The 16542-nt window shown below is 44.1% G+C and overlaps 1 protein-coding gene across 1 annotated transcript in view; it reads left to right on the forward strand.

Moving 5' to 3' along the window:
- Window positions 1–16542, forward strand: part of WDR27 (WD repeat domain 27) — a 453976-nt gene that overhangs the window by 89165 nt on the left and 348269 nt on the right. The window contains exon 11 of the mRNA XM_040350915.1: window positions 15052–15116. Within this exon, the coding sequence (XP_040206849.1) occupies window positions 15052–15116 (65 nt within the window). The remainder of the gene's footprint in view (window positions 1–15051; window positions 15117–16542) is intronic.

The following is a 16542-nucleotide window of genomic DNA, read 5'->3' on the forward strand; positions in this document are numbered from 1 at the left end:
TGCTGAAACCTGATCTGACACTGCTTGTGCAGCACTGAGCATGTGCGAGATTTGCAAGGCTGAAATCCAGGAAGTCGAAGGCCCCATACACACGATAGAATTTATCCGCGAATACGGTCCAGCGGACCGTTTCCGCGAATAAATCCTCTCGAGGATTTCGGAGGATTTTCATGCGATGGAGTGTACACACCATTGCATTGAAATCCGCGCCGAAATCCTCTGGCGATGACGTGTCGCGCCGTCGCTGCGATTATGACGCGGCGACGTGCGCGACGCTGTCATATAAGGAATTCCACGCATGCGTCGAATCATTACGACGCATGCGGGGGATCCCTTCGGACGGATAGATCCGGTGAGTCTATACAGACCAGCGGATCCATCCGTTGGGATGGACTCCAGCAGATGGATTTGTTCTGCATGTCAGCGAATATTCGATCTGCTGGAATCCATCCCAGGGGAGAAATATCCGCGGAAACAGATCCGCTGGCGTGTACACACCATAGGATCTATCCGCTGAAACCCATCTGCTGGGATTTTTCAGCGGATGGATTCTATGGTGTGTACGGGGCCATACAGTCTGGCTTCATGATGCCCACACTTAAGATGGCCCCAGTCAATTTCTATTTTATAAAGTGTCTAAATGCTGTAACAACCTAACAAAACGGACCTTAGTTTACAGACTAACTTTACTAGAATACATTAAGCTTGTGTATTACAGGGGTATTTATATTTAAAAAGCGAAATTGTGGCCGGAACTCTTTAATGTGACAACACTGAAGAAATTACACTTTGCTACAATGTAAAGTAGTGAATGTACAGCTTGTATAACAGGGTAAAGTGAAAGGCCCAGATTCAGAGAGCAGTTACGACGGCGTATCTCTGGATACGCCGTCGTAACTCTGAGTTTCCAGGTCGTATCAATGCGACTGATTCATAGAACGCATTGATTTCCCTAAGATCCGACCGGCGTAAGTGTCTTACATCGTCGTATCTTAGGCTGCATATTTACGCTGGCCGCTAGGTGGCGCTTCCATAGATTTGCGCAAGGAATATGCTAATTAGGTAGATACGCCGATTCAGAAACGTACGTCCTCCCGGCGCATTTTTTTACGTCGTTTACGTTCGGCTTTTTCCAGCGTAAAGTCGTTCGCGAATAGGGCTGTAAGTTACGTTCACGTCTAAAGCAATGACGATTTGCGGCGTAATTTCGAGCATGCGCACTGGGTTTTTTTCACGAACGGCGCATGCGCCGTTCGTAAAAGACGTCTAATACGCGGGGTCACATGTAATTTAAATAAAACACGCCCACATCATCCACATTTGAATTAGGCGGGCTTACGCCGGACCACATACGTTACGCCGCCGTAACTTAGGGCGCAAGTTCTTTCTGAATACGGAACTTACGCCCTAATTTACGGCAGCGTAACGTATCTGAGATACGTTACGCCCGCCAATAGATACACCAATGTATCTGAATCCGGGCCAAAATGTCTAAATTGGGCCCAAAGTGTCAATATTTTGTGTGGCCACCATTATTTTCCAGCACTGCCTTAATCCTTTTGGGCATTGGGCATGAAGTTCACCAGAGCTTCACAGGTTGCCACGGGAGTCCTCTTCCACTCCTCCACGATGACATCACAAAGCTGGTGGATGTTAGAGACCTTGCGCTCCTCCACCTTCCATTTCAGGAAGCCCCACAGATGCTCAATAGGGTTTAGGTCTGGAGACATGCTTGGCCAGTCCATCACCTTTACCCTCAGCTTCTTTAGCAAGGCAGTGGTCGTCTTGGAGGTGGGTTTATGGTTGTTATCATGTTGGAATACTGCCCTGCGGCCCAGTCTCCAAAGAGAGGGGATCATACTCTGCTTCAGTATGTCACAGTACATGTTGGCATTCTTGGTTCCCTCAATGAACTGTATCTCCCCAGTGACGGCATCACTCATGCAGCTACAGACCATGACACTCCCACCACCATGCTTGACGGTAGGCAAGACACACTTGTCTTTGTACTTCTCACCTCTTTGCCGCCACACACACTTGACACCACATGAACCAAATAAGTTTATCTTTGTCTCATCAGACCACGGGACATGGTTCCAGTAATCCATGCCCTTAGTCTGCTTTCCTTTAGCAAACTGTTTGCAGGATTTCTGGTGCACCATCTTTAGAAGAGGCTTCCATCTGGGATGACAGCCATGCAGACCAATTTGATGCAGTATGCAGTGTATGGTCTGAGCGCTGACAGGTTGACCCCCATCCCTTCAACCCCTGCAGCAATGCTGGCAGCACTTATACATCTATTTCCCAAAGACAACCTCTGGATATGACGCTGAGTATGTGCACTCAACTTCTTTGATCAACCATGGCGAGGCCTGTTCTGAGTGGAACCTGTCCTGATTCTCAGAGAGTTCTTTGCCATGAGGTGCCATGTTGAACTCCCAGTGACCAGTATGAGAGAGTGAGAGTGATAACACCAAATTTAACACACCTGCTCCCCATTCCCACCTGAGACCTTGTAACACTAACGAGTCACATGACACTGGGGAAAATATTAGCTAATTGGGTCCAATTTGTACATTTTCACTTAGGGTGTACTCACTTTTGTTTCCAGTGGTTTAGACATTAATGGCTGTGTGTTGAGTTATTTTGAGGGGGCAGCAAATTTACACTGTTATACAAGCTGTACACTCACTTTTCTTTTATTGTAGAAAAGTGTAATTTCTTCAGTGTTGTCACATACAATATTTACAAAAATGTCAGGGGTGTACTCAATTTTGTGAGATCCTGTATATAAATTCATGCAAGATAAATAAATAAATCACGAGCGTAGCCGAAAGTGAATGGGGTCTATAAGATATGGTCAGAAAGTTCACAGTGTGCAAGATCAATGCTCTATAAACACTAAATAACTGCCTCCATAGTACTCAGAATGACACAACACACCGCTTAAAGCGGAGGTTCACCCTAAAAACATGTACTGTATATAACATTACATTCTGCATACTTCCAACATTTACAGTATGCTGTTTTTTTTTGCTGTACATACCGTATTATTGCTATTTTCCACCCGACTTCCGGGTACTCACTCCCGCAGAGGCGCAGTGTCATGTGGGACTTCACCCAGATGATTGACGTCTTGAGAAAAACTTCCCCTCGGCGGATAAGGCGTGTCACGAGTTTCCAAAAGTAGCCGAACTGCGAATCGGCTCTATACGGCGCTAAACGGCGCGTGCGCACCGACTTGGAGCCGTGTAGAGCTGACTGCGCAGGCGCCGTATAGAGCCGACTCGCAGTTTGGCTACTTTCGAAAACTTGTGACGCGCCTTATCCGCCGAGGGGAAGTTTTTCTCAAGACGTCAATCATCTGGGCGAAGTCCCACATGACACTGCGCCTCTGCATAGGAACACCTACTCCCGCGGGAGTGAGTACCCGGTAGTCGGGTGTAAAAAAGCAATAATACGGTATGTACAGTAAAAAAGCAAAAAAACAAACAGCATACTGTAAATGTTGGAAGTATGCAGAATGTAATGTTATATACATGTTTTAAGGGTGAACCTCCACTTTAAGCCTCATACACACGCACGGTTTTCTCGGCCAGAAACAACAAGAAAACTGCTGGCAGAGCTTTTTGCCAAGAAAACCCTTTGTGTGTATGGTTTATTGTCGAGAAACCTGCCTGGAATCTCGACGAGAAAAATAGAGAACCTGCTCTCTATTTTCTCGTCAGGATTCTCAATTTTCTCGTCGTGATTCTTGTCCAACTGTTTTACGACTAGAAAACCGGTCGTGTGTATGCTTAAAAAAACACACTTGCTCAGAATGAAGTATGAGACGGGAGAGCTCCTTCTGGTAAAACTAGCGTTCGTAATGGAGATAGCACATTTGTCACGCTGTAACGGACTGAAAAGCACAAGGCTGAAAAGCGCGAATCGTCCCTCACCAAACTTATACTAACACGCAGTAACACGAGAGTAGCAAAAGCAGCCCAAGGGGTGGCGCCATTGGAATCAAACTTCCCCTTTATACTGCCGTTGTACGTGTTGCGTGTCACCGCGTTTTAGAGCTATGAGATTTTGGCTTGACAGTGTGTATGCAAGGAAAGCTAGACAAGAATCCCGTCAAGCGTGACAAGAATCCCGTCGAGAAAAACAACGTTTTTTTTGTCGACTGGATACTCGCCCGTGTGTACAGGGCTTTACTAGATAAAAATATCCCTCTATTTATAAGTGGTCAAAAAACGCTCAGTAAGGCTGCATTCACACCTGAGCATTTCATTTTCAGGCAGAAAGTTGCCTGTTTTTACAGAAATGTTGCCATGATTTTTACTGCTTTTTTTGCCATGATTCTGCACAGGTCAAAAGGTCACCAATATAAAAACGCATGTTATCTGCCCAAAAAGAAGCTCATGTACTTTTTTGAGCTTCAGGCGTTTTGCTTAAAATGGATGTAAACTCTCCATACACCCAGTGAAGTGAACAGCCTCAGTTGATACACAGATATGAACCAAATATCCCTACATACATTTTACATGTATATCTGCTGTCTTCACATTTATATACTGTTTGAGATTGTGTTAGGAAATTTTCTCTTCCTGTTTAACACAGAGTGTGATGTCTGGGCATACAGCCAAGATAGCTAAAATTGCTGATTGGAGGAAAGGCACACACCCCCTCTCATCATAGGCAGAGACTGTCAGAGGTGTTTTGTAACAGGGCCAGCTCCCTGCTAATATATTTATAGCAACCTTCCCAGACAGAAATTCCAGGCTAATAAACAAATAGTGAAAAAAGGAAATTATATGTGCCCTTCAACCTTCTTCCACCCCACTGCGCCAATCAATATGAAAACCCCAAGAAAAGCAGCTACTTAAAAAATGTGAATAGTATGTAAAAAATTCTGAATTGACAAAATAATAGCTCTATGTGCAAAAATTATTTTGAACAATCCTAAATAAATGTGAAAATAAAATCTGTGACAAAGTATACACATACTAAACCATAATAGGTATATGTGAGAAGTGAAAAATAATGAAAAAAACAACAATATATAAATAATAAATGCTCCAAGAAAAAAAACGTTCATCCAGTGATAGAAAGGATAAATTTAACAAGCCAAGTCCATAAGTGATTAAATTCCAAGTGATTAAACTTAAAGGGCCAGATTCACAGAAGAAGTACGCCGGAGTATCTGCTGATACTCTGGCGTACTTTCAAATTTGCCGCGTCGTATCTTTAGTTTGAATCCTCAAACCAAGATACGACGGCTTCTGGCTTCGATCCGACAGGCGTACGGCTTCGTACGCCTTCGGATCGTAGGTGTAATACTTTGGCGCCCGCTGGGTGGAGTTTGCGTCGTTTTCCGCGTCGGGTATGCTAATTAGCTGTTTACGGCGATCCACGAAGGTACGCGCGGTCGTCGCATTGTCTTACGTCGTCGCTAGTCGGCTTTTACCGGCGTATAGTTAAAGCTGCTATTTCTTGGCTTATATTTAGACTTGCCATGTTAAAGTATGGCCGTCGTTCCCGCGTCGAATTTTAATTTTTTTTTTTTGCGTAAGTCGTCCGTGAATAGGAAAGGACGTAACGCACATCGCCGTTCAAAAAATTACGTTGGTGCGACGTCACGGCGGGAAATTTCAAAACGGAGCATGCGCAGTACGTTCGGCGCGGGAATGCGCCTAATTTAAATGATACATGCCCCATTTGAATTAGGTGGGCTTGCGCCGGACGGATTTACGCTACGCCGCCGCAAGTTTACAGGCAAGTGCTTTGTGAATCAAGCACTTGCCCGTAAAACTTGCGGCGGTGTAACGTAAATGCAATACGTTACGCCGCCGGAATTCTACGTGAATCTGGCCCAAAGTGTCCAAAAAAATCTTCTTAAGAAATCTTGCTTGAAACTTTCCACCACACCATAGTGCTCAGTGACTCCACACCCAAAGGAATTGCACTTACCAATAGGATATGCCTTGCATTCACATGCTTGGCAATATAGCTGAATAAATCTCCAAACAAAATAATCAATTCCACCAGTCCTAAGGTAAACCGTCAGTCTCACCACCTGCTCCGTTCGTTCCCCTCTTCACTTCACAGCACTGCACACTCGGTGGTCGGTATTCCGAACGTTTTCCTGGAACACGAGTAGTATGCCATGTAACCACTCCTAGACAAGTTTCGTTACTGAGTCCTGAGTGACGAAACTGGTCTAGGAGTGGTTACATGGCATACTACTCGTGTTCCAGGAAAACGTTCAGAATACCGACCACCGAGCATGCAGTGCTTTGAAGTGAAGCGGGGAACGAACAGAGCAGGTGGTAAAAATTACAGTTTACCTTAGGTCCACAGAGACCATAATACAACAAGCTTATTGCGAAATTGTCTTTGGTTTGGAGCCAACTGCCGAGTTCATTGTTGAAGTGCCTCTATTTGTTTTGCTAAATGTGAGTGCAACGTGTGGAGGTTTCTTGTGCTGCTTTTAATAAATTCGTTTTGATATACTTCACTATTGGAGCCATTTTTACTTTTACATGTGGAGCAACTTCTGATTTATTGGAACACTGGTGGAATTGATTATTTTGTTTGGAGATTTATTCAGCTATATTGCCAAGCATGTGAATGCAAGGCATATCCTATTGGTAAGCGCAATTCCTTTGGGTGTGGAGTCACTGAGCACTATGGTGTGGTGGAAGGTTTCAAGACAGATTGTTTAAGAATATTTTTTTGGACACTATGGGGTAGATCCACAGAGATTTGGATCCGCCGTGCATTGCGCTAAATGGCGTCGCTAGGACGTCATTTTTTTAACTTAGACGTGAGTTACGTCCATCCCGATTCACGGACGACTTACGCAAAAAATAAAAAAAATTAAAATTTCGACGCGGGAACGACGGCCATACTTAACATGGCAAGTCTATCTATACGCCGCAAAATACCAGCTTTAACTATACGCCGGAAAAAGCCGACTAGAGACGACGTAAGAGAATGCGTCGGCCGCGCGTACGTTCGCGGATCGTCGGAAATAGCTAATTTGCATACCCGACGCGGAAAACGACGAGAACGCCACCCAGCGGACGTCGAAGTATTGCCACCAAGATCCCAGATGCCGTCGTATCTTGGTTTGAGGATTCAAACTAAAGATACGACGCGGGAAATTTAAAATTACACCGGCATATCAGTAGATACGCCGGCGTAATCCTTTTGTGGATCTACCCCTTTAAGTTTAATCACTTGGAATTTAATCACTTATGGACTTGGCTTGTTAAATGTATCCTTTCTATCACTGGATGAACGTTTTTTTTCTTGGAGCATTTATTATTTATATATTGTTTTTTTTTTCATTATTTTTCACGTCTCACATATACCTATTATGGTTTAGTACGTGGTTTATGATTTAGGAATTTCAGGCTGCTTTTATTTGATGTGTCCGAGAATTTGTCAGGAGTTATCAGGCTGATAGCAGAGGAACAGGTCAGCAGAGAGCTACGGGACTTTGAAGAGATAACAAAATACTGCAGATATATGTGCCCAGCTCAAATTTCATGAATCGGGTTTACATCCACTTTAAGTTAAACAGAATGTGCTCATAATGTAGTATGCATTATAACATCACTGTAAACAAAAAGTGCGCACTCATGTGAATGTGAACAAATCATGCAAACGCTACAAGGTGACACTGCAACAAGTGCAAAAAATTCAGCACACTGCATGAGAATATTCTATGCCCAGGACAACTCTAGTGGAAATATATAATCAAGAACAGACAGCCAGCCTGCTTAGCAGAGTACACATGACCATCGACAAGTGTATGGTCATTAGGGTGACCACCTGTCCCGGATTGCCCGGGACAGTCACGCATTTTGCAGGTCTGTCCCAGGTCTCGGACACCTTCATTCCAGGCTAATACAGTGTCCTGGAATGAAGCTGACACAGCCACCTCTATCTGTTGGCCATAAAAAAAGGCCACCACATATCTGCTTTACTTACTGACAGCACTTGTCCTGGCCACGAATGTCTGGAGAGGCACAATCCCTGCCCCCTTTTTGTGATTGGAGAAATCCTAAATCCCACCTCTTGTGTCTAATCACAGCAGGGCAGTGTGAAGCCAGCGTTGGAACAAGGTAAAACGGGGGCGTGATCAGTGCTTCTGGGTAGAGCGCGCATCCGCCGCCCCAGCTGTGCTGTGATTCATTACAGCACAAGCTGATTTTTGGGAAGGGGGTCCCTGAATGGCCGTTTGGAAATGTGGTCACCCTAACATTGGGCTAATAGACTTATAGCCAGTAAATCAGCTCTGTCTGCCAGGGAAAAGGTCTAGCTTTTCTCAGCCCAACATATAGTATAAAGTGCTATCCAGGAACACATTCCAGCCATGTGTGCAGTGCTCTGAGGATGGTGCTGGATCTTCCTCTCTGTGTAGTTCCTGGATTTGGCTTAGCTGTTAGGGGTTAAAGTGGACCTAAAATTAAAAAGTAAAAATGTGCAATGTTATAAGAAATGTTGATTGTGCCTAAGCTGTTCACAGAAAGATTTACCTTTTGGTTCTGAGGAATAACAGCACACTTCCTGTTTTTTAAAGTGGTAGTAAACAGTCTTTTTCAAAAACATACTGACAGTCAGGGTTTTTTGACAGAAGAGACCCTAGAGATCTCTTCTGTCATAAATTACCCCCCTGCCTGTCGATTTGAGCCACGCATGTGCAGCTCAGACTGCATTTACCGCCTGCTCAGTGTGCTGTGGCAAAGTGACTAGTACATTATGACTTAAAGTGGATGTAAACCCACTCTCATCCTTTCTAAACTACTGCCATAGAGCTGATCTATACGGATATGCATGCCTCCTGCATGTATCCTTACATGTCAAATGTCTCCCCTCTGTCTGTTATAAGAACTGAAAAACTGCAGATTCTTTGGGTGCATCTGTTGTCCGGAACTCGGTGGGTGGCGTTGTGATGTCAGTAGACTCCTCTACACTCCCCTTGTCAACATGCATTTTTTCCTATGTATTTCTTACACTGAATTCTGCTATGATCACTAACATCCAGTCAAAATCCAGAAAAGTAACCACATGACTTCAGAAAAGGAGTGGGGGTGGGAATTAAAAAAAAAATCCTGTCTAAAGCTAGTGCATGAGATATGTAAATAACCTGTCATTCACAGCAAGGGGGCTGAACGGACCAAGGTTTTTCTCTGTAAGTCCGTTTTATTTTACTGAACAATAAAAGAGGATTGCTCAGAGCTGGAATAACTCTGTGTGGCAAGACTGGGCACAGATGATAGGAAATCTTATACTGTACATTGTGACATCAAAAAAAATGTGGATTTGCATCCACTTTAAACCTACAGGGGGCACTTTTTTTAGTCTCTTAATCAGACTACTGTCTCTGACTGCTAGTCTCACACATTTTGGAGTGAGATTTAGTGATGTCATTACCGTGCTACCTGCTGGTGAGGAATCTGACTCTGAGAACCTCTTCTGGAGGCATTTCCTGCTTCTGCATCATTTGTTCAGTGGATGTATGCTTTCTGCAGCTAGTTTGCATTTTTTTTATGGTTGCCCCACCGGTCTTCAAATCCCCAGTCATCAGCTCTGACATGAGAAAGCAATGCTGTGTTCTTTATGAAGATGGCTGCCTCCACACAGAAACAGTAAAAAAACAAAGTATATCAGTAATGCAGAAAAGATCGGCTGCATGAAGCCTACAGACAATACTGATGACTAGTACTTTATCCTGTGCTTGGACATAGCTTCCAGATTTCAAGTTCTCTTTAAGACCTCATTCACACGAGGCGGACTCAGTCGCACTCCTTCGCTACAGAGTCCGCCTGCTCCCGCCAGCTCAGCGGGAGATCAGTCCGCAGATCTCCACCGAGCCGATGGATGACAAGCTCCTCTCTGCTCACTGAGCGGGGAGGGGCTTGTCGGGCACCGCTGTCTCCTATGGAGCGATCTGATGAAAACGGACAGCATGTCCGTTTTCATCAGATCTTACCCGATCCGATCCGCATGGACGGATGGGGACGTGCCCCCTATACGTCTGTTTTTAGCGTATCGGATGTCAGCGGACATGTCTCCGCTGACATCCGACGCTCCATAGGGATGCATGGAGCGGCCGTTCACGTCCGCCGTCAAAACTGAAAGGCGGACCCGAACGGTCCGTCCATGTGAATGAGGCCTAAGTGCTGGGGAGGCATAAATGTAATGCCGCGTACACACGACCATTTTTCGGGTTATAAAAAATGACGTTTTTAATAGTCTAGAAAAAACTATGTTTTTTTCAACCCGATCGTTAAAACGGCCTTGCATACACACGATCGTGAAAAAAAATGCTTGAGCAAAGCGCGGTGATGTACAACACGTACGACCGGACTATAAAGGGGAAGTTCCATTCAGATGACGCCACCCTTGGGGCTGCTTTTGCTAAATTTTGTGTTGGTAAAAGTTTGGTGAGAGGCGCTTTTTAGTCTTCGTGCTTTTCAGTCTGTTACAGCGTAACGAATGTGCTATCTCCATTACGAATGCTAGTTTTACCAGAACGAGCACTCCCGTCTCATAACTTGCTTCTGAGCATGCACGTTTTTTTCACGTCGTTAAAGCCTACACACGACCGTTTTTCACAACGTGAAAAACGACAACGTGAAAAACGTAGCGAAAAATTAGAGCATGTTCTAAATTTTTAATGGCCATTTTTCACGGCATGAAAAATGCTCTGGAGCCTACACACGATCGTTTTTAATGACCGTTTAAAAATAATTTAATTTTTCACGTCATGAAAAACGGTCGTGTGTACGCGGCATTACAATCCCTTTAAGATAAAAAACCTTCTGTGTATAGCAGGCCCCCCAGCACCCCCAACACTTGCCTGAGACCCTTCTCTGCCCAGCGATGTCCACAATTCCCTCGGCCATCAGGGACTCTCCTCCTGATTGACTGGGGCAATTTTTTTGGCATACAGTGGTGAGGAATTAGAATGCATGTCAGTCTATTTCACTGTCTGTGCCCCAAGAAGATTCACCTTCTCTATTTGTCCTGTTTATCATTGCCATTGAAAGTGACAAAGTCCCAAATTTTGGATTGTCCTCAGAAAAGTAATAGAGGGGAAATATTCCAACGGGGACACTAGTTCTGGTGACCTGGGGTTCCCCAAAAACTTTCCTTAATTTTCAGAGATTTCCTCTCATTTCCTGTTTGGCTCTGGGACAGGAAGTGAAGGGAAATCTCTGCAATGGGACACATGTTGAGAAAAATAAAAAAAATCTGACAACGGTCCCTTGCTCTATCCAAATTGACAAAACATTTTGCCTATAGTTCTATATTAACTATAGGACCATCTGTTCATACTGTTCCCCTGCAAAGTCCCACAAACTCCTGTTAAGCCTGCCAACAATGTCCAACTAATACAGCTTTATTTGATGGTGTGGCATTGATGCCACACTTCTGAACTCAGAGTGGAGTTGCCGCTTCTTCTTATGTGGCCTATGCCTACTACAGTGGGATGAAAAATGTTGCAGGGACACAGCTATCAGCATCGCCACTGCTGATTCACAAACTTGGCTGTGGCCTCTGAAAGCACCAAAGGGCCTCACATAAGGGCAGCATATGTAATGCTGCAGAAGACGGACAGAGACTGCAGGCATACTAGAGGTAATGATGGTCAGGGACTTTGGTACAGTTGTCATTGGAGACTGAAAACCTGCTGCAGGAGAAAGCCAAATAGAAAGATTCTTATACTTACTTATTTTCAAGGCATTCCGGTCTGGTCATATGATCTACCCAGTGGTCGGCTTCAGAAGACAGGAGAGAAATTGCAGTAATGTCACCTATAGGCTTACTATAGGGAGCCCATTGTCAAACTGTCCCTCCGCTCCCTTGATGGCAGACGATCATGTGACCGGACCAGAGTGCCCTCGGAATAGGTAAGTGTGACGGACCGCCTGGCACCCCGCCTGGGTGCTTTTGCTAAGATACAGCTCCCTCCACTCTGGAACCAGAAACAAAGTATTATAGCTGAGAATTTCACCCATTTCATCATAATTAAATAGTAAATTAATTAACATAAACATCCCACAATGGTTTGATAACGTGGTAAAGTGGACACAATACTAATCACAACCCCAAAAGGATTAGCATACAAACAGAAACAATAGGTGACTCAATTAACAATGATAATTCACACCTAGGAGGCACACAATGAGGAATTATGCAAGGAAAAAAAGACACCTTAATAAACAGATTACACATAGCAGCAGGAGACCTGAGCACTTAGTTGTTTTAAACTGAATACAGTAAAACCTTGGATTGCGAGCATAATTCGTTCCAGAAACATGCTTGTAATCCAAAGCACTTGTATATCAAAGCAAATTTCCCCATAAGAAATAATGGAAACTCAAATGATTCATTCCACAACCATTTATTCATAAGGCCCCGTACACACGACCGAACATGTTTGCTGAAACTGGTCCGCGGACCAGTTTCAGCAGACATGTTCGGTCGTCTGTACAGCCGGGCGGACAGGATTCCAGCGTACATTTGCCCGCCAGACCGTTTTCGAGCGGGCAAATGTTTCTAAACTTGCTTAGAAACATGCCCGCTGGAATCCTGTCCGTCGGACATGTTCGGTCGTCTGTACAGACTTACCATACATGTCTGAGCGGCCGCCATCCCTCGAATGCGTCGAATGACTTTGACGCATGCGTGGAAGCATTGAACTGCCAGGGCCGCGCACGTCACCGCGTATCGTGTACGCGCGGATTTCTGTATGATGGTGTGTACAGCCATCATACAGAAATCTCCGGGCGGGCATGTACGCTGAAAACGGTCCGGCGGACCGTTTTCATCGTACATGTTTGCCCGTCTGTACGAGGCCTAAGTCTTTCAGTTTATAGTCCATATAAAAAGATTATAGCAATGTAATAGGTTGTGTAACCATAAAATATCCATCCACAAAGGGAAGCCTCTGCAAGGGGATTAGAAGAAAAATCCAGCAGGAGCTAGTAATATAGAGAGGAGAGTCGTCTCTAAGTGTAGCAATAAGTTGCTAAATGTTGTACCTTCATTAAATGTAACCATATTGCTATAATTAGTGGAGCCTCTTTTTTCTTTTATACCCAGTTGTGACGTGATGCTACGTGTATATCAAGAAATCGCTTGTATATCAAGTCAAAATGTATTTTAAAATTTAGCTTGTCTTGCAAAACGCTCTCAAACCAAGTTACTGTATAACCTTCTGCTTAGAGCAGTGGTCTCAAAGTACCGGCCCGCGGGCCATTTGCGGCCCGCGGACCAGTTATAAATGGCCCCCAGGCAGGGCAGAAGTGGGGGGAGCAAAAAAAAAAAAAAATTTTTTATTTTTTTTTGTGAGCTGGCGCTATTTGGTGGTGAGCCGTTGGTATTACAAGTTATTACCGCCAGATGTGAGCTGGCGCCATCTGGTGGTGGACGTTGGTATTACAAGTTAAGCATTACAAGTTAAACAGCAATTCTAATGTCATTTTACACTATTTTCACTGCCATCTTCTTCCCTCTAATTAGAACCCCCAAACATTATATATATTTTTTATCCTAACACCTTAGAGAATAAAATGGCGATCGTTGCAATACTTTCTGTTACGCCGTATTTGCGCAGCGGTCTTACAAGCGTACTTTTTTTGGCAAAAATTACACTTTTTTTAATTAAAAAATAAGACAACAGTAAAGTTATCCCCATTTTTCTAAATATTATGAAAGATAATGTTACGCCGAGTAAATTCATACCCAACATGTCACGCTTCAAAATTGCGCCCGCTTGTGGAATGCCGACAAACTTTTTTACCCTTTAAAATCTTCATAGGCGATGTTTAAAAAAAATCTACAGGTTGCATGTTTTAAGTTACAGAGGAGGTCTAGTGCTAGAATTATTGCTCTCGCTCTACCAATCGCGGCGATACCTCACATGTGTGGTTTGAACACCGTTTACATATGCAGGCGCTGCTCGCGTATGCGTTCGCTTCTGCGCGCAAGCTCGTCGGGACGGGGTGCGTTTTCTGGCTCCTAACTTTAGCTGGCTCCTAGATTACAAGCAAATTTGTCAAACCCTGACTTACACCAGTGCAGGTGGTAATAATGCGCTCGCCGACACCAGTGCTGGGGGTTAATAATGTGTTCGCTGACACCAGTACTGTTGTTTTTGAAGTTTGAAAGTTTGCATGCGGCCCCCCATGGCATATGAAAACTTGTCTTGTGGCCCTCAGGTAATTTGAGTTTGAGACCCCTGGCTTAGAGTCTCTGGGTCTGAGTGAGTGAGTGAGAAACTTGTAAAGCGCAACACATGTGAACTGAATCGCCTCTGGGCACAAATCTGTATCCAGGTCCTGGGTTCCCAGAAGCAAAAATACTCCAAAGGTCCCCCAAGCACCCCCAACCCCAATGAATAGAGCCCCCTCAAAAGCCAGAGCCTATAGTCAATGGGCAAGAGGTTCTCCTGCAGCCCCCTCCAAAAGCCCCTGTCCTGGTTGGGTCTGTCACAGTAAGTAAAAGCATCTTCCTTCTACAGGCTAGTTAGAATAGGGGTTAGGAGCTGTTTTAAGCTTAGTTAGATCTAGTGTGGACTTCAACATTAGGTTATAGGGATGGTATTTTAGTGTAAAGGTGACTTTATTAGTGAACGTAGGGCACCTACTACATCCACTATGGCTTGTAGTACTAAGAGCTTTATGCCAAAAACTACCAGCCTCCGACTCCTCGATCCAAGAATAAATATACCAAACTTTGCAGGGCATTTGTGTTTCTGCCTAGCAGACGCCTATAATTTAGCAGTCTCTGGTAGAAAATATGACAAAATGCGTTTATATGTTACATCATTTCTATGTTGCATAGTAACATGTAGGAATCATAATAGGAAAGAAGATTTTGAAATAAGACAGACATATGCTTAAAATACAAAATTAATTATTTTTGGTGCAATATGAAGGATTTACTAATTTTCACTGCATTTTTGTTTGAATTCTTTTAATACTGTTTCATAATATTTTAAGTACTGTTCTGTTATATGCTAATTTAAAAAATGTTGTTTTAAAGATTATGATGGACTCAGCATTCATATGGCTGGATCAATTTCATTGTCATGTAAAACCGGAAAAAAAGTAAGTTTACTTACTTAAGTTTAATTATTATTAAGTTTAAAGCTCTACTTTAAAACTGATATTATTATCGCATGTTAAAAATGTATATTAGTGCATAATAGGTAAAACAGGTATAAGGGTTAGCTCAAGTGGGGATCACCTTCCCTGGGAAAAAAGGAAGTTCAAAGGCAGGTCTTTTCTTAAAATTCAGACTTGTAGTCAGTTTTTTTAAAAAGGTTGCACACAAAACAAACAAAGCAAAACATAAAATGTATCCCTGCCATCCGGGCACTAATTAAACAGTACAGATTTCTCTCTGAAGCCCTGTACACACGGCCGGTGTTCCGGTGAGCTGGTTCCTACCATCGATATGGTTTCCGAGCTGACGGAAACCTCAGAGCGGGAACAGCTGTTCATCAGCTGTAGACGCGCTCGCTCCCGATGGCTGATTATACACGCCACTCTACACAGCAAGGGTCAGTAAGGGGCGGATGTGGTATTGACCAGTGTTTTTTTAATTGGTTATCCACGCCGCTCTTTACAGCAAGGGGCGGTTGTGATACAGCCCCTTTCTTGTATAGAGCGGCGTGGATAACCAATCAAAAAAGCACTGCTCAATATCACATCCGCCCCTTGCTGTGTAGAGCGGTGTGAACTAGTGTATAAGCAGGCTTCATGCAGCGGGAGCGAGCTCGTGTAAGCTGACAATCAGCTGTTGAGGCTCAGAGATTTCCGTGGCCTCCTACTGCACCTGCGCAGTCGAGGCAGGAACCATATCGATGGAGGAATCAGCTCGACAAGACACCGGGAATCCCGTCAGGAAAAAAACGTTGGTTTTCCTGCCGGGATTCCTGTCAAGCTTGGTTTGCCAAGCCATGCATACAGACGGCCATTCAAAAGAGCCGCCGTTTTTTTGAATGGCAAGAACGCTGTGACGTCATCGACTACAACGAGTAGGCGCTCGTCACATTTGATGCCGTCACTGCAGAGAGATAAGAGCTGTTCAGCAGATCATCTCAGTTTTAGCTGCGAATTTGGAGACCTGGGAGAGGGGAGGGGGGGAAGTGTAGTAAGGAGAAGGAGAGAAATCCTGATGAGAACTGAACAGATCTGCGAATCAGATGCATGTCCATTGAAGATAAATGGGCCTGAATTCGCACCTGAGCCGCACCGCAATGTTTAGAAAACGCACATGTTTTTTGAGCAATGCGCAGTGCGAATGCATCGCACATATGTGAACCAGCCTCATTAAAATCAATGTATTTTATGTTATGCGAATTGGATGCGGTTTTAGCCGCAACCAATTCGCATAGGTGTGAACGGGGCCTTAAAGCTGAAAAGCTGAAAATTGGCCTGGGCAGGAAGGGAGTTTAAGTGCCAAGTAAGCAAGTGGTTAACAGAAAAAAATGCAAGAGGATAAAACTAATGCTGCGTACACACGATCATT

This window comes from Rana temporaria, chromosome 4, assembly GCF_905171775.1.
Source record: "Rana temporaria chromosome 4, aRanTem1.1, whole genome shotgun sequence".
NCBI classification, from domain to species: Eukaryota; Metazoa; Chordata; class Amphibia; order Anura; family Ranidae; genus Rana; species Rana temporaria.